This window comes from Ochotona curzoniae, unplaced genomic scaffold (assembly GCF_017591425.1).
Source record: "Ochotona curzoniae isolate NIBS_2020 unplaced genomic scaffold, NIBS_Ocur_1.0 contig_21, whole genome shotgun sequence".
Taxonomy (NCBI): domain Eukaryota; kingdom Metazoa; phylum Chordata; class Mammalia; order Lagomorpha; family Ochotonidae; genus Ochotona; species Ochotona curzoniae.
The window spans coordinates 3,861,180-3,878,895 of record NW_024465322.1 but is presented as its reverse complement, the minus strand read 5'-3'; the positions used below and the strand labels follow the sequence as shown (position 1 = coordinate 3,878,895).

The 17,716-nt window shown below is 44.6% G+C and overlaps 1 protein-coding gene across 2 annotated transcripts in view; it reads left to right on the top strand.

The window, feature by feature from the left end:
• RELN (reelin) overlaps positions 1-17,716 on the top strand; it is a 357,318-nt gene that overhangs the window by 281,665 nt on the left and 57,937 nt on the right. For both annotated transcript variants that reach the window (XM_040971387.1, XM_040971386.1), the window contains exons 29-40: positions 52-209; positions 1,368-1,575; positions 2,620-2,696; positions 5,479-5,637; positions 5,828-6,016; positions 6,561-6,834; positions 10,105-10,245; positions 10,354-10,531; positions 14,027-14,111; positions 14,921-15,103; positions 16,149-16,320; positions 16,423-16,525. In XM_040971387.1, coding sequence (XP_040827321.1) covers positions 52-209; positions 1,368-1,575; positions 2,620-2,696; positions 5,479-5,637; positions 5,828-6,016; positions 6,561-6,834; positions 10,105-10,245; positions 10,354-10,531; positions 14,027-14,111; positions 14,921-15,103; positions 16,149-16,320; positions 16,423-16,525 — 1,927 coding nt within the window. The remainder of the gene's footprint in view (positions 1-51; positions 210-1,367; positions 1,576-2,619; positions 2,697-5,478; positions 5,638-5,827; positions 6,017-6,560; positions 6,835-10,104; positions 10,246-10,353; positions 10,532-14,026; positions 14,112-14,920; positions 15,104-16,148; positions 16,321-16,422; positions 16,526-17,716) is intronic.

Here is a 17,716-nt window from a genome sequence, read left to right as displayed (position 1 = left end):
TTTCAAATAATTTTGTAGAAAGAAACAAGTGTTTTTTGTTCTTCCCAACAGCAAAACCAGATTCCGGTGGATCCAGGAAAGCAGCTCTCAGAAAAACGTGCCCCCTTTTGGCTTGGACGGCGTGTACATCTCTGAGCCCTGTCCCAGTTACTGCAGCGGCCATGGGGACTGCATCTCGGGCGTGTGTTTCTGTGACCTGGGCTACACCGGTAAGACTGGACGAACGTGTAGCATACTCAGCCCTAGGGACTCCGTTTCTTGTTACTCCTCCAAAGAGATTCTGAGATTATTGTTCTTCTTTAAGTCCAGAACTTGTAGAAAGCTGACATCTAGGCATATGCGGTACTAAGAGGTTTTGTAGTCCCTAAAAGCTGCCTAGAGGAAGAAAGCAAGGTAATGCAAATTCTGCTCCTTAAGGAGGATTTGCTTATTAACAATCTTGGATGCTAACAATAGTTAACGTGGCTTGAGGCTCTACAGTATGCCAGGAATTAAAGCAAGTGCTTTTTCATCTCATCTGATTGAACTGTAAGAATCGCTTCATGGTACAACACGTTGAGCCTGTTTACATTTGAAGAAACATATGGAAAGAGATTCAGTAAGTCCCACGTAACATAGCTAGGAATCGGCTTTGAACCTTGGTGGTGGTTATCTAAAGCCCAAACCCAAGCTATTAACAACTTGACTACAAGATCCCCTTGACCTCTTTATTTTTTGGAAGAAATACAGTTTTTTTAAAAAAACATTCAAAGTAAAAAAAAAAATTAACTTACAAAGTGATCAATTCAAAGAGAACTTTTCAAAAGAAGTATTTTCTGATGACAGTTAACTTTGGATGCTGCTACAAGCAGGAAAGAAAAGGGAGCTGAGATGAAGGTGAAAAAATGGAAAAATACTCTAAGCTTTAAACTCCCTTTTGGCGTATTTCCTTAGCGGCAACTTCCTCCCATCTGCCGCGTGGCCAACCTGCGTCTCAGCACCCGAAGGCAAACATTTATTGTCGCAGAAATTGGATGGAGGGTACTGTCACTTCCGGTTTCAAGGGGGTTTTAGGTTCTGTTTTAATCTGGGGCTAACTCCCCCTTCCTGGTCTTTTACTGGAATTGAATATATGTACAAGAAGTTGATGTACTGTGAGAATGTGTGGGTATTATTCAAAGAGAGCAGAGGCAGAGTGCAGACTGCAATGGTGGTTACAGCAGCTGTCCTCCAGGAGACCACGGTCTGGTTCAAGCTTTCTTGCAGCTTCTTCGCCCTGGTGTCCGTGCAGCGTCTTCCGCCTTCCTCATGTTGACCTTGCCTTCTAGTGTTCCGTGAGTCCGACAAAGCACCTTTCCGGTCTGTTTTTTTTTTTTTTTTCTCCAAAGCTGCCCAGGGAACCTGCGTGTCGAACATCCCAAACTACAGCGAGATGTTCGATCGTTTTGAGGGCAAGCTCAGCCCACTGTGGTACAAGATAACGGGCGGCCAGGTGGGGACGGGCTGCGGAACGCTCAATGACGGCAAGTCTCTCTACTTCAGCGGCCCTGGGAAGAGGGAAGCCAGGACCGTGCCTCTGGACACCAGGACTATCAGGTTAGTGAGCAGCTCTGATGATTCTTCCCCACACCCAGTCTGGTATTTCCTTCAAGAGACTCTTCCATGTAAATATTAAGCAACACATTAGAATATGCCACACACAAAAAAAACTATGCCACAATTCATGACTCAGTTTACTGTCAACACCAAAACCTGTCTAATGTGTATCAGCTTATGTAAAAAAAAAGTTATCAAAATTATTTGATATTATTCTTGCTGTAGACTGTGAGACACAAAGATTTTTTTTTCTACTTTAAATTTTGTGTCCAAAAATAATGGCTCCTTATTTATGCATTTTCTTTGTGTTTGCTTATTGAAAACTGTCCCCAAGAAATGTAAAATCCCTACACTGACACCTGCTGGTAACACCAAGAATTATTTGGGTTTTCTTTGGGTTGGCTTTTTGTAGGTGGAAGACCGTGACTTTCTTTTTCCAATCAATTAAATTATCTGACAGTTGGGAGGAAGGGAATGGAGCAGGAGGAGAGGAGAGGTTTGCAATCTTTTGGTCCTCTCTTAACTCCGAGATCCTGGCTCCTTTGCCTTTCGCATTCATCTGCCAGAGGCCTGCCAAGCAGAGGCCCCCCCGTGGAGGACCAGGACGGGACACCACACACCCTGAGTGTCAGTTACGAGGACGTCGGTCCGCTGAACCCAAAGGCACACCAGCCGGGTCATCAGCTGGCCTTGCACACCGTGTTCAATTTCTCGGCACTGGCTGTCTTGCTGCCTTGAGATTCCAGAGATGGCATTACGTACAGTTAGGAAGGCCCCCACTGCGGCTGCCGGGTGGAGTGGGGTGAAGCTGTTTCCTTTTGTATAGACGGCTATCACAGAATCAAGTGAGGGTCGCCTCCATCAACCTTTCTGGCCCTAACTGTTGGAGTGTTGGCTTCTCCTGTGCCCTTTGGATGCCAAAGCCCTGTTTAGGAGTAACAGGGGGAGGAATTTTTGGTTTTCCTACCATGTCAGATTACAAAGGGATTAACACTCAGTGTAACTCACCTAATTGTAAGTCAACTGGATTTTTTTTTCTCCCAGACTCGTTCAATTTTATGTACAAATTGGAAGCAAAACTTCAGGTATTACCTGCAGCAAACCGAGAGCTAGAAACGAAGGTAAGGCACTCTGTCTCCATCACCGTTACTGTTGTGCTTGTAAAATGGGATCCTGTTTTCTCCCAAAATGTGGTCAGGAGTTTGGAAACCAAGACTGTGCCCTGAGTCATTCCCACTGCCCTCTTCTCCTTCACAGACTGGTCCTTCTGCAGGCAGCCTTGTCGTCTGATAATGTCTCATCCAGATCCGTAACCTTGAAAAGGATCATGATGCTCTCTAGCTGTAAGGCAGGATCCAAAATCCTTTGTGTGGAGGCAGGGAAGGAGCCTCTGTTTTGAATCCTTGCTCGGCGGGGAGCTTACGTTCTAGGGAGAAGTGTCAGACAGTCAGCAGAAGTAAGCCAGGTTGCAGAGTGCCGAAGCTAGACTGTAACGAGCATGTGCGGAGGGAAGCCCTGAGTTAGCGGGAGATAGCTCTGGCAGAAGGCTCCCTGTACAAGTGGCAGGTGGTACATTAAATTCAAAGGAAGCTGATGTGCTCAGCTCTTCTGGATACTGCACATTCATACCCTTAAAGACCCTGAACGTGGCCTAGCGGATAGTGTGTGCTGGCCGTAGGCCCTGCCCACTGCTTCACTTCTGATTCCAAGGACTGCCCTCTGCCCTGCAGGGCCAGCTCCCGTCCAGCTCCAGCAACAAGCATCCTGTCCTCAACTCATCTTGAGCCACTTTCTTCAACTCAGTGCTGGCTGTGGAATTCGCATCCTACTGTCACGTCTCGGTCTTTTATTGAAACCCGATTGTTAAAATGTAAATCTGCCCAAATCCCAAAATCATCTCTTCTGAGGGATGAAAGTGAAGATTCTTTACTGATGCAAGCTGTGGCAATCAGTTTTTTTTTTCCACATTTGGAAGTAAAATTAGACTATTCTCAATAGGGCTGGACAAAACCCAGATGAAATAGAGTTTTAAAAGCGGTGTGTTTTACAGGCCTGGAAACGCTGGGTGGAGGGAGTGGAAATGGTTAGCTCGATTCAGACATACACTGCATTTGACGACACAGCCAGAGGAGGCCCAGCAACTAGCATATTAATGTAATTAATATAATAACTGGGTATTACTGTTTCCTGGGTTGCATTCCTCTGCTTCTTCATAGCCATCCAAAAAGGATTTCCCCCCTGTCTGTTGGAACAGGGACCCCCATTTCTGCAGCCCTGGTCACCTGTAGATGTTTGTGACCCTCCTGAAAAAGTTGATAAGATGAAAGGCATCCAAGAGAAGCATCCAGCATGTGCACTGAGCCATGCTTCCCAATGTGCCCTCCCGTTGGGGCAGAAGCCAGGAGCCAGCGACTCCGTCTGGGTCTCCCACATGAGGGCAGGAAGCCAGTTGTTCGAGCCGTCCTGACTGCCTCCCAAAGTCAACATTCACAGGAAGCTGGAGTCGTCATCCAGGGCAGGGGATAGAACACAGGTGGTTCCAGTGTGACATGTGGGCAACATCATCAGCATATTAACCAGAAGACCAGATGCCCACCACAACCTTATTTTTAAAGCCCATTTTTGGGGCCCAGCATGGTAACCTAGTGGCTAAAATCCTTGGCATACTTCCGCTGGGATCCCATATGGGCACTAGATCATGTCCCACCTGCCCTACTTCCCTTCCAGCTCCTTGCCTGAGGCCTGGAAAAGCAACCAAGGACAGCCCAAAGCCTTAGGTCCCTGCACCTGCATGGGAGACCCAGAAGAAGTTTCTTGTTCCTGGCTTCGGATCGGCTTTGCTCTGGCCATTGGGCCACTTGGGGAGTGAACCAGAGGGCAAAAGATCTGTCTCTCCTTCTCTCTGTAATTCTGACTTTCCAATAAAAAAACAAATAAAATATTTTTAAAATCCCACTGTTTCCATGAAGATTTTGAAAATGGCCTTGTAGATTACAATCATACACACACATATATATGTTATGTATGTGTATTTATATGTGTGTGTGTGTGGCATACATACACAGGTAATAACATATTGATTGGTAATGTATTGATTACCATAGTTTCAAACTTAACAATTTGCTCCATTGCATTCAACAACATCTTTTCCTTTGCCTGTGTCCTCTTTCAGAATTACAGTGTGTCTGGGAGACATAGCAGGGTAACCCATGAGGTCCTAGGCTCCAGTCATCCAGAGATGGGTGAAGGAGCATGGGTGGATAGGATAGGTTGAGGAAAGGGGTTGTTGGGAGAATAACACAGAGAAAGAGAAACCAACGTCACATTGGCTGGGAGTGAGTTTTTCTGCTTTGCTTTTTAATAACTTGCCTTCATATAAGCTTCATATTGGCTGGCCAAAGTCTGACCAAATATAAAGTAGCCAGTTAAAGGAACTTTCTGCTTACTAGAATTGCAGACTGAGGAGTGTTTACTGCCTATTGCTTGAGCAGCAAAGAGTGCTACTTGATTTGTATGGGGAAGATTGAGATATTCCTTCTGAATATATAATAATGGTATGAGACTCGATAATGTTCAGGACAGAATCTGAAATTCAAATACATGATCAGAAGTAGATTTTTATGTTCTTCTCACCAACCTCCCCATCACTCATAGAAAGGTGAATGGGTTTTAAAAGAGCTTAGGTATTTTTTTCTTCCATTTCCTAGCAGTTTCTGTATTAGAAACTGTCAAGAAATGGATGAGCCTTCAGGTTACCAATGGATTCCTGGGAAGTTAAATGAATGTATCTTCATTCTAGGAGACACAGGTTGAACTTGCTGCTATGTCACCATTTTAAAAAATACTGTTCCAAACCTCCAAGGAAAGCCATCCGCATGACCAGATTTATATCTTTTATCTCAGGGCTTGTTGTTCAGTATTCCAATGACAATGGCATAGTCTGGCATTTGCTCCGCGAGTTGGATTTTTCATCCTTTCTAGAACCAAGGATCATCTCCATTGACCTGCCACGGGAGGCCAAGACTTCTGCGACAGCTTTTCGATGGTGGCAACCGCAGCACGGTAAGCTGCTGCCCACACCTGCTTTCCCTGGGAGCTTTTACATCTTCCAACATGCGTGCACACTTTGTATTCCGTGTTTCTTGATGTGCTGTCGATTTCTAGACAATTTGATTTAACATCGGAGTCACAAAGATGCGCATATTGCTGTGTAATGAGCCTTCTCTAACTGCCTTGCTTCATCTGATTGTAGGGAAGCATTCAGCCCAGTGGGCTTTGGATGATGTCCTTATAGGCATGAACGACAGCTCTCAAACTGGATTTCAAGACAAATTTGATGGCTCCCTAGATTTGCAAGCCAACTGGTATCGGATCCAAGGAGGTCAAGTGGATATTGACTGTCTCTCCATGGACACCGCTCTGATATTCACTGAAAACATAGGTATATATTTTCACCAGCTTCGAGGAGCACATTTGATTAAAAAGAGGACTCAGTTAACTAGACCTCAAAGGCAAAGTCTGTAATGCAAAATTGTGTGCATAACTGCCTGTGATGAGGAAACCTCTAGGGATACAAGGAGTTGTATTTGTCCTCTGAAAGAAGTTGGTGAGCTCAGTCAACCAGGTTTTGTTGGAACCATCATCATGATAACATGGAAACATGGGTGGGAGGAGTAATATTTCTTAAAAACATAGCAAAGCCTATCAGTGGGCAGATATTCTGCAGGGTGATCTGCTTCGGCTCTGTGCTCTGTCAGGCTGTGAAAGCCATTCATGTTAACCACCTTCCAAATTTCCAAGTCCATGCTAACCAGCTAAAACCAATAAAAACAGGGAGAACAAAAGCAGAAGCACTGACAAGGAGCTGAGGATAAGCCACGATTTCCTGTTTGCCGTTGAAATGGTTGATTACAAGCGTCGTGTGCATGCCGGATGAGGGCAGCGTGCACACGTACACTCCTCTTCAATTCTCTCTTTTTCCGTAGGAAAGCCTCGTTATGCTGAGACCTGGGATTTCCACGTGTCAGCCTCTACCTTCTTGCAGTTTGAAATGAGCATGGGCTGCAGCAAGCCCTTCAGCGACTCCCACGGCATACAGCTGCAGTATTCTCTCAACAGTGGCAGGGACTGGCATCTCGTCACCGAGGAGTGTGTTCCTCCGACCATCGGCTGTCTGCACTACACCCAGAGTTCAATTTACACCTCAGAGAGATTCCAGAATTGGAAGCGGATCACCGTCCATCTCCCGCTCTCCACCATGTGAGAATTGTCGTTGGCTACCTGTCAGAATTTTGGTTTCTGTCACCTGATTTGGAAATCATTCCACCTGGGGATTCTATTCCTCATTCGTAACTATCCATGGAGTGTGCCAGGAAGGGAGAAAAAGTGCCTTGAGTTCCTAGGGAGTTCCAGACATCTTACAAGGCTGAACTCTTCTGCTGTGTGGCAACATAAACACTGTTTATTGGAATCCGTTTTTAAGCTTTTTTTGGGGGGGGGGGGGAGGAATGTAATTGATATTTACATTCAGCAGTGTGAAATTGTAACATGGAGAAGAGTGCCCTTAGTTGTTTTTTTTTAACTTCTTCCTCTATTTTTTTTTTAATTTGAAAAGCAGAGTTATGACAAAATAGAAAGAGAGAGAGAGAGAGGAGTGGGGGAGAGGAGTCAGTCTTTTCCATCCATTAAACTGCTCCTCAAGTGCTTAGGCCTGGGAACCAGGAGTTGCTTCTGGGTCTTCCATGTGAGTTCAGGGACCCAAGCACTTGGGCCATCCTCTGATGCTTTTCTGGGTACATAAGCAGAGGGCCATACCACAAGTGGAGCAACCGGGACTTGAACCAGTGCCTATGTGGGATGCCAGCCCTGCAGGCGGCAGCGTAACACACCACGCCACAGTGTCAACCCCTGTTGTATTTTTAGCTCATCACTACAATAGGAATAAACGTTTTCCTGGTACCTTGGGAATACTCTTGCCATTTTTCATCCCCCGCATTTATGAACACATTCAAAAACTTTTATCAGCTTAAAGCAGGCTCCCATTTTTACCGTGTAGGCATTTGGGGAAGTTGAAGATGTTGCTACAAACTGCTGTGGTGACTGGTTAGAGATTGTGCCGTCCTAGGACTGCCCCCATCCTTATCCTCAATTCCTTGCCTCCCGTTTCTTGCTTTGTTCTGATTTGCAGGGAAGCCTGACTGCAGGCTGCATCTCCCAGCCCTGTGTGTCTGTGGATTCCAGAATGGACTGTAGAGACAGAGATGGGTGGGTCATCCCGCCTTTTCTACCTCAAGTGTGCCTTGACCAGCTTCTTTGACCCCAGCTCCCTTGAAGCTACTTCGTGTAACCTTGCTCCCTGGCTATCAGCAGCAAAGTGTCTCTCCCTGTGTCCTGTAACCACTGGCCTGCTTAGTGGCTTCTTTTTTAAAAACTGTTTATTCAAAAGAATAACAGAAAGCATGGGGGAAGTCACACAGTGAGCTAATTGCTATGCACTGACTCACTTCTCAAAATGGCCACAACAGCCAGAGCTGGGCCAGGCTGATGTCAGAAGCCTAGAATTTCATCTTGGTTTCGCACATGGGTGGCATGGAAACAAGCACTTGAGCCGTCGTCTTCGGCTTTTCCAAGCTGATCAGCAGGGAGGTGGAATGGAAGCGGAGCAGCCAGGACTGGAATTCAGGTGGTCCGAAATGGAATGCCACCTCTACCACCTTCTGCGTTGATCCACCAACAATTCATCTAGGTTCTTGTATTCAATGGTTCCTCTTTCCTGGTTCAATTCTGATTCAGAAATATACAGCCACATGCCAAGGAGGCAGAAGTGCAGGAGACCAAAGCATTTTAATGTTAAGCCTAGAGTAGTTTACCCATAGACCTACAGAGCCCAAAATAGGGTTTGCTAATAGCTCATTAACTCATTTTTCTGGCCAACGTATTTTGAATGTCCGTTGTTCTGTTGCCTCTGACGCTAAGTGAACAGATGCCAAGATCTAATTATGTAATTTAGGATCACAGACCCTCCACGCAGCTGCATTTGCTGTATGTTGATAACAGAAGTAACACCCAGGGGTATCATGGAAACATGAAAGTTATGATCTAAACAATTTGGGGGAAAGCTGGAGGGAGCTTCCTGGAAGAGATGTTGTGTGTGCCGAGTTTGAGTGGACAGGGAGTATGAGAGACCATTTGTGGCACTGAAAGTCCAAGCAGAAAGCATGAGTGGAGATGGGAAAGATTTCCAGGTTTCCAGATCTCAGCGTGAGTCTAGAAGCCAGGAAACAGAGGCTATAGCTGGGGAAGAGAGCAGATGATGGAGGAGCCATCCTGACGTCTCATGGAGTTTGGTCCTGATGGCAGTTCCATCCAGGTATTTAGCAGAGTGGCCATGGGATTAGAATTCTACTTTAAAGCCACGATGCTCTCACACTGAGAAAGGCCTAGTGTGGGGCAGACAGCAGTAGTTGTAATGGTACCACTGAAATTCTGCTTGAGAAGACATGTTCCACGTCCCCAGACATGCACCTGACAAACTTCAGCCATGTGATCCATTCCTAAGCAGGGACTATCTCTGTTCCCCCATAAGGCTATATCTAGTACTGGAGAAAGTGGCTTTATGACCGGTACAGTATGGATTGTGGATGCCCAGTGCAATAGAAAAACATGAGAATGAATCTAAGAATCCTCTGGTTTTAGGGATCCAAAGCCTGGAGAACCCAAGCAGAGGGCGGGGGTAGGGTAGTTTCCACTGACTGTCCGAAAGCATTCAGAGGCTGTAGACTAGGGACCACACTGCCAGAGCTTGGCAAGTGCTGACTTTTCCTCTTGCATATCATCTCCTTGTCTCTTTCCTGGTACTGAGTAGCAGCAAAGGCCTAAATACAAAAGCCAACCTGCTACCCTTATTTCAAAAATGAGAGTAAATTGGAGAACAGTATTGTGACACAGTGGGTTAAACTACCTCTTGGGACACCAGCATCCCATATCAGAGCGTCCATTCAGGTCTCAACTGCCTCACTTCTCATCTAGCTTTCTGCTAATGCACCTAGGAAGGTAACAGAGCATGGCTCAAGTCCTTGGGCTTCTGTTACCCATATGGGAGACCCTGATGAAGTTCTTGGCTCCCAGCTTTAGCCTAGCACACACTGGCTGCTGTGGCCATTTGGGGAGCAGATGAAAACAGTCGATGAAAGGTCTCTCTTCTCTCTCTTTCTCTCTCAAAAAAAAAATGAATAAATCATTCAGCCAAAGTAGTTCTTCCATGTCATGCATGTGTTTATAGAATCTTACATGAGAGATGTTCATAAATATTAAATATTCCTAGTGAAATATTTAAATAGTCTATGCTCTACGCTCCTGGCTGTGAGTCAAGAGGAAACAACATCCACTACTTAGTGTGAAGATAAAGTGTCTCTGAGAAGGGGGGGTCTGGACCCTGGAGGAGCACACTCTGAAAGAAAAAAGAAATGAACATCTATTACAGCTGCTCAAGCTTGCTTGTCCAACCAGTGCTGCGTTTTCTTTGGTTAGTTCTCCCAGGACCCGGTTCCGGTGGATTCAGACCAACTACACAGTGGGAGCTGATTCCTGGGCCATTGACAATGTCGTGCTGGCCTCGGGCTGTCCTTGGATGTGCTCAGGACGAGGGGTTTGTGATGCTGGACGCTGTGTGTAAGTTAATGAAAACCAGTGGTTTTCTTTTCTTTGTGAAGCAAAGCTGAAGATGGCTTGTTGCACGTGTACCGCGTAATACCCAATCTCTGCTCCTGTGTTCCCAAGGTGCGACCGGGGCTTTGGTGGACCTTACTGCGTTCCTGTTGTCCCTCTGCCCTCCGTCCTCAAAGATGACTTCAACGGAAACTTGCATCCTGACCTGTGGCCCGAAGTGTATGGAGCAGAGAGGGGGGATCTGAATGGTGAACCCATCAAATCCGGAACGTCGCTCGTTTTTAAAGGGGTCAGAGAGGCTTCCACACTTCTTTACACTGCTAACTAACAGTCCTTCCCTCCCCCCAGCGCCCCATCCAGAGGTGTTTCTGGGTCTGTTCCCCGGGTCTGTTATTTTAGAGGCTGGTCTTTTAGCCAAAATACATTTCCTCTCCTGTTGAGTTTATTGGCATAAGCTCCTATTTCATTTCAACGATCATATATTCCTTACTTTCTGCTGCAGGTATACATAAAAATGTATACACAATTTTCAGAATCTACATTTCTAGAATACAGCACGTATCTTAATCAATACATAATTCGTGATACTTTTGAATAAGTAAGAATGGTTTCTCCTTTTTCCTTTCAAAATTCTTTGTCTTCTTTCTGAAAATAGCATCATTTGATGACTTTAAAAAAAAAAAAACGCTTAGGTCAAACAGCATTCTCAAACACTGTTAGTTTGTTTTTGTGTTTCAGACTAGAGTTGTTAAGCAAGAGATGTTAGCACTAAGCTTGCAGCTTTTCATCTGTGGATACTTTCCACATTCCGTCTCTCCCAGCATAGAGAAATTGACTCATCTAGGCATACCGGTGACATCTTTGCAATTCTGCATGGGTTTCTCCACAATCTGAATGACCAGCACTTAACACTTAGAAAATTAAGCACCCTGAAACTTTTTCAGTTATAGTTCATAGATGCTGCTTATCCTTCCTGTTGGAATTCTTCCCAAGTTCTGGATGAGAAAGGGGGGAAAATGCCCAAAACGTCTGAGAGATTTATAAGTCCTTAAGAGTGTGGAAGAGTGACAAACATTGAGGGGTTAAGACTCTTGAGTTCTTGGGCTTGGTCTAGGACAATGTTAGTCTTATTACCACCACTTTTTTTTTAATCCATTTGAATCAGCTAAGAATGCCCAGAAACTGAAACCCTGTAACCTCTCATGATTGGAAGATGTTTACTCGCTACGTTTTTGAGCAATAGAATTAACCCAATGCTTAAACCCCCATAACAAGAAAGACATACAGTCTTCCGTACTCCACCTTTACCCATCCAGATGCAAGAGCAGCCAGTCATTTTGTGTGAAGCCAGTCATTTTGTGTGTCAGCCCTGCAAGCTGTAGCGAGGGCTCAGTGTGCGCCATTCCGTAGGCTGTAGCCTGACCTACAAAAGCAAACTTTCGTGAAAGGGGAACAGATAGTCTCATGTTCATGTTGATAAATGCAGGCGTATCATGGCCCACTAAAATAATGTGTGGGTTGCAAAGGCATCCCTCACGTTGGGCACTTCCGGATCACTGAGCCTGACCACAGGACAAGCATGGCAACACACCAGTATGAATGTCCATCTCCAGTCCTAACCATAAATGAGCACATCAGCAATGGAGGACAGTCACCTTGCAAATCATGCCCATCGTCCAAAACACAGTGTGAAATGAGGCCTCTTACAGGATACTCGTCTCGGCCCAGGAGAACAACTCTACTCTTTCATTCCTTCTTCATGGGAAAAGAGGAAGAATAATGCTTTGGATGTTAGCCAAGAATATTTATTAGCTGAATCTTTTGACTCTCCACCTCAAAGCTCTCTCACGGCAGGCTGAGGAAGCCACTCTCCCCTCCCCATCAACTTCCATAAGGCACTAACCTGTAAAAACATCCAAGGCTTTATGCTTATGTGTGTGTGTAAGAGGGAGCCACGAAGGGCAGACAGTGATTGGGCTTCATGGCCTGAGCAAGGCGGTGCATTACAAGGCATAAAAGCAAAATAAAGAGGGGATGTGTGAGGCTTGGTTCACTCCCCAAATGGCCACAACAGCCAGAGCTAAGTTCTAAGCTGAGAGCCAGGAGCTTCTTTCAGGTCTCCCATGTGGGTGCAGAGGCCCATGGATTTGGGGCATCCTCTGCTGTATTCTCAGGTCATTAGTAGGGAGCTGGATTGGAAGTGGAGCAGCTGGGAGTCTAGCCAGCGCCCATGTGGGCTGCCAGGGCTGCAAGCAGAGGATTAAGCTGAATCCATGATGCCAGCCCCAACCCTAGAATCTTACGAAGCACAGAGTTTAGGTTCAGAATCTGACACAGCTGAGTCCAGACCCTCCTTTCTCCACTCGTAAACTGTGTAGCCTTGAGGAACTCACTGCAACTCTGCCAGTCTCCATTGCCTCATTGACAACGGGAGAGGGGAGGGCCCTTTCTTGAGGAGTACAAGGTGATATGAATGAGCTATGTGTCTGTTTTAGACCCTAGCCCTTAGAGAGGGCTCCATCTAATTAGCTATATTTGAAATGTGTCCAGCTAACAAAGAATATGTTCTTTCATGACTGTTGAGGTGCAGAGAAAAGAGCCCAGCAGAATGGCCAAATGGATAAAATCTGACTTTGCAAGTGCCGGGATCCAGTGCACGTCCCAGATTGCTCCACTTCCCATCCAGCTCCCTGCCTATGACCCGGGAAAGCAGTAGAGGATGCCCAGATATCTTGGGACCATGCACCTGCACAGGAGACCTGGAAGAAGCTCCTGGCTCCTGGCTTTAGATCAGTCAGCTCCAGCTGGTGCAGCCATTTGGGGAGTAAATCAGAGGATGGAAGATCTTTCTTTGTCTCTCTCCTTCTCTCCATAATTCTCCCTTTGCAATAAAAAAAATGAATATCTTGTTTAAATGTGGAGGAAAAATATGCTCTCTCTGGCTGAAAGCACTGTCAGTATCTATGAGTTAATACTTGGGAGCCCAGCTGACCATGTGACCACTCAGTGTCACAGCCACACAGCGCTGACGAGTCATTTTGCTCAGATATCACAGCTGAGAAACTAAAAAGCCTGCTGGACCCCGGGGACTTTTGCAAAGTACAGTTCTGTGTCATTGTCACTGCCACCCCATACACATCTGAAGAAAACAACCTTCTGAGCTGTCAATCCCAGGTAACCAGAAATAGCTGATTAGCAGAAAAAAAATTACTGCGGCAAATGAGGTTGCTTCCTCGTTCCTTGGTTTCTCTGCATGAGTGGGTAGAGCCTCGGCACATGCCTTTTTCTTATGCTCTTTTACATGCCTTATTTCACTTGTTCAACCAAAAGGTGATGTTGTGTCAGCCTGAGTGAGAGACCCCAGGGCTGGCAGAGAAGGCAAGGCAGTGATGAGTTCCTAGGATTCCTCGGATCCCCCCAGAAAAGTTACCCACTAGTTCCCGGCTTCCAACGGGAGCATTTGGCACATTTTGCACCTGCTTGCTGCTTAGGACACGCTGTGATCAGAAGAGGCTGTTTTTGAAAAAGGCCTGTCATTATCGAATGCTATCACTCTTGCGTTGCTTTTTGTGAGACACAGCAAAATGTGATTTAGCGAGGAGGCAGTGGAATTGTCTTCCTCAGGCACCAGAAATGAAGGCGATGGGGAGAGAACAAGGACTGCTATAGGGTTGTGTGGTTGTTCTGTCTCTTACTTAGCCAACACATGTTGGGTGTGGAAAATCGGAGGAAAGCAGCGTTGCCAATGCAGTGGGTTGTGTGACACACATGTTCTTGTTTTCAGGAAGGACTCAGGATGCTTATTTCAAGAGATCTGGATTGTACCAATACCATGTATGTCCAGTTTTCCCTTAGATTTATCGCCAAAGGTAAGAATCTGCATGGGTATGAATTCTGTTCTTTCCCTTCAGAAATTTTCTCCCATGCGTGAAGATATAATGCTATTAATCCTCACGAACTTTATTATATGGAAAGATTGGCATAAATGTTCTCTTTTTTAAATTAAGTTCATCTTACTGTTGGGGCAAGATAACTGATGATTTTTTAAAAATTTCATAAAGCTGTAATCACCGCAGTTCCATGGTAGTTAAATTTCTCGTTATTGCCCTAAGACCACCACTACTAGCTCACTGTAAGAATTTTAAGTATAAAAAAGAAGCACACACCAAAAAAAAGCACAACATTTTTGGCTTTTCTCTTAAAGATGTGAAATCCTCCCCTGCCCCTCAAAAAAAAAAAAAAAGTCTGTTCTTTGTCATTATTTTCTAGCCACTAAATTGTCTTTTAAAATGTCATTGCATCCATAGTAAATTTTCAGGTATTTTTTTTTTCATGTATCCTCAGATTTCAACACTTGACCTTTTGAAAAATTGTGACATATATAGAAACCAAAAAACAAAAGCATGATGTAACATTTCCTGACTATAGAAGATGTGTGACTATCTGAGAGAGGCAGTACTTTGTGCAGGTCCAAAAGTGAACGTGTGTTTGAGATGTGTTTCTGCAGGAAGCCCACGCCATCATAGCTTTTAAGCTGCATCTGAGGCATTTGGGCCAGCAAGCCTGTGTGTAAGGAGAAGTTGGTCTGTGCACTGATTCCAAAACAATAGGCTAAGCACCTGCCTTCTTACCGTGGTTGTCACAAATACACGCCGTGCCTGTGCTGTCTCCTTCCTAGGTACGCCAGAAAGATCTCACTCCATTCTCCTGCAGTTCTCCGTCACCGGAGGAATCACTTGGCACCTGATGGACGAATTTTACTTCCCTCAAACAACCAATATACTTTTCATCAATGTTGCCCTGCCCTACACCGCCCAAACCAATGCCACAAGATTCAGACTCTGGCAGCCTTACAATAATGGTAAAAACGCACGTGTTGTCCTGTGATCAAAACTGGCAGTGGCATGTGAACCTGTTTGTTTTTAGGGGTTGGGTGTGTGTGTGTGTGTGGAGTGCATGAATGGCTTAGCAGTCCATACCACAAGCCTTGCCCCTGCGTCCTTTTTGACAAAGCTTATTCTTTCTATATCTCTTTTTTCATCTTTTCCTACCTGACTCGTATGTTCTTGATGATCCAAGTGTAACTGGGTCCTATCATAAAACATGAGGGCTTTTTTTTATGTTTGTTTTTAAAGATTTATTCCTATGAAAGGCCACGTTACAGAGAGAAACAGAAAACACTTGGCATGCATTGCTTCACTCCCCAGATGGCCACAACAGCCAGGCTACTTGGCACAGTTGCATTCCCTCGCAGCCTGAGGGTTGACCTTCCTCACTCTGAGACAACTTCCCTAAACACCCAGCCTGAGCCACCGAGTCAACTCCCGCTACCGTGAGAAAAGCGCGGTATTGTGTATCACAGAGTAGACATGAAAGCAGTTCAAGCGTTTGAATTGGGGTGTGATGTCATGGCCACGATCATCCTTCAGCCTGACTGACAAGTGGGACTAAGAAGTCATGGGTTACCCTAAAAAGCAGCTGTGAATTACTGCTATAGTAGATTAGTTAGCATACTGGTCCTGAGTCCGTGGCTGACTGCCCAGCCCATCCTCACGGTCATCCTACACTTTGCAGCCCATTCCGGCTGGTGAAGGTCCATCGTGCTGCTGTGACAGAACGGACAATACAATTTCCCTCCCTGTCTGTCACAGCCTTCTGGACTTAGCAAGGCAGCCCTATGCTATGTCAGTCCTCGAGGCTGCAAGGTGCATTTCTTCCACTTAGGAGTACGCGTCACATAGTCCGAGTCCTTTGTCTGTCTTGAAGACATCTGTTCAGATACTGGTACTCAGTTCCTTCTCTTTTCTTCCAATATGCAAAAAAAATAATAATAATAATAATAATAATTGCCTATCAGATTGCCATCATTGCGAAGCCTGACTTTATCCAAAATAAAAATGTCTTAGGTAAAAAAGAAGAAATCTGGATTGTTGATGACTTCGTTATTGATGGAAATAACTTGAACAACCCTGTGATGCTTCTGGACACGTTTGACTTTGGACCCAGAGAAGACAACTGGTTTTTCTACCCTGGTGGTAACATTGGTCTTTATTGTCCATATTCTTCAAAGGGAGCCCCGTAAGTATTTCATGGAGAAGCTACTAAAAAGCAAACCACAACTTGACACATTATGATGAATTCTTGTCTAAGTGAATTCGTCGGTGTTGTCTTGTGTAACAGGGAGGAAGATTCAGCCATGGTGTTTGTCTCCAATGAGGTTGGGGAACACTCCATCACAACCCGTGACCTCAGTGTGAACGAGAACACCATCATACAGTTTGAGGTACTTGATTCTGTTCCAGTAGAAATGCCTTCAATTGTTGAACAAAATCTAGGGGAAAGGAGGAAGCTCTCAGATAATTTCATGCGTTGTAACTTCTCGTTTTTGTGCAAAGCCGTAAGAAATTTATAGCATCATAATTCACTTTTATTAGCAGAACCAATTGTCTTACTAAGGTTTATGTCTGAATTTTTGTCCTTTATTTATAACATAGCTTTCCTTGCCTACTACAATGGAGAATTGTTGAAATAAATGATTTTAAATATAAAAATAGAAAGGATCACACCGTTCTGGGGCTGTTATCACCGTAGTTCCCTGTAGTTAAAGCTATGCCTGTGCATTTATATAATCTTTTTCATGGCGTCATGAATTTTACCAGATAGAACAATCTTGTGCTTTGTTTTCATAATTTCAGATGTTTGCTCTATATATTTTATGAATATTCGTGTGCTCGTTGTATTAGTCAAGAGAGCACATGTAATAATTAACATGTTTTAAAAGCTTAAATAAGTAGACCCACAGGAGGTTATCCCAGTGTTCAGAAATAGTAATGTTAGAACAATACTGGCTTTAGAGGATAGGGCTGGAGTAGTGCACTTACTGAAAACAGTGCCGATAAGGAGATGTTTAGGTCGGTCCTGATAGAACCTCAGAAAATGTCTGTGTGCATCAAAGCGTTCCATGGTGCTCCATGCATATGCCCAATTTTATGTGTCCCTTTATGCGTCCTAAAATTTGAAATGTACAGATTAATCAACAGTGCCTAATTGCATCCGTATGCTTTTGAATATCTGCTTTGCGTACTTTCCACATCCTCTAAATTAGGTTTGTTTCTTGTAACGTCACGAGCCAGAGACCAAATTATTCCTGAGTGATGAAATCATTATTCTCTATTTTCAGCTCTGAGTTATATTTTCGAACTTTACTTTATGCTTTAAATGATAATAAAAGGAGGCAGCTTCTGCCCTTTTAGGAAATCTGTTATCAAAAAAATTCAAGTAGAAGCAAGCGCCTATTAAAGTTTATCACGTGTCAATATTTTACTCGTCAGATAATAAAGGAGCAAACACATTAATATATATATTCATATATAGGAATAATATATATAGCCATATAAATAAGCGCATACAGTCCTCTGTATTCATGGATTCCACATCTATGGATGCAGCCAACTATAGATGGAAAATATTCATG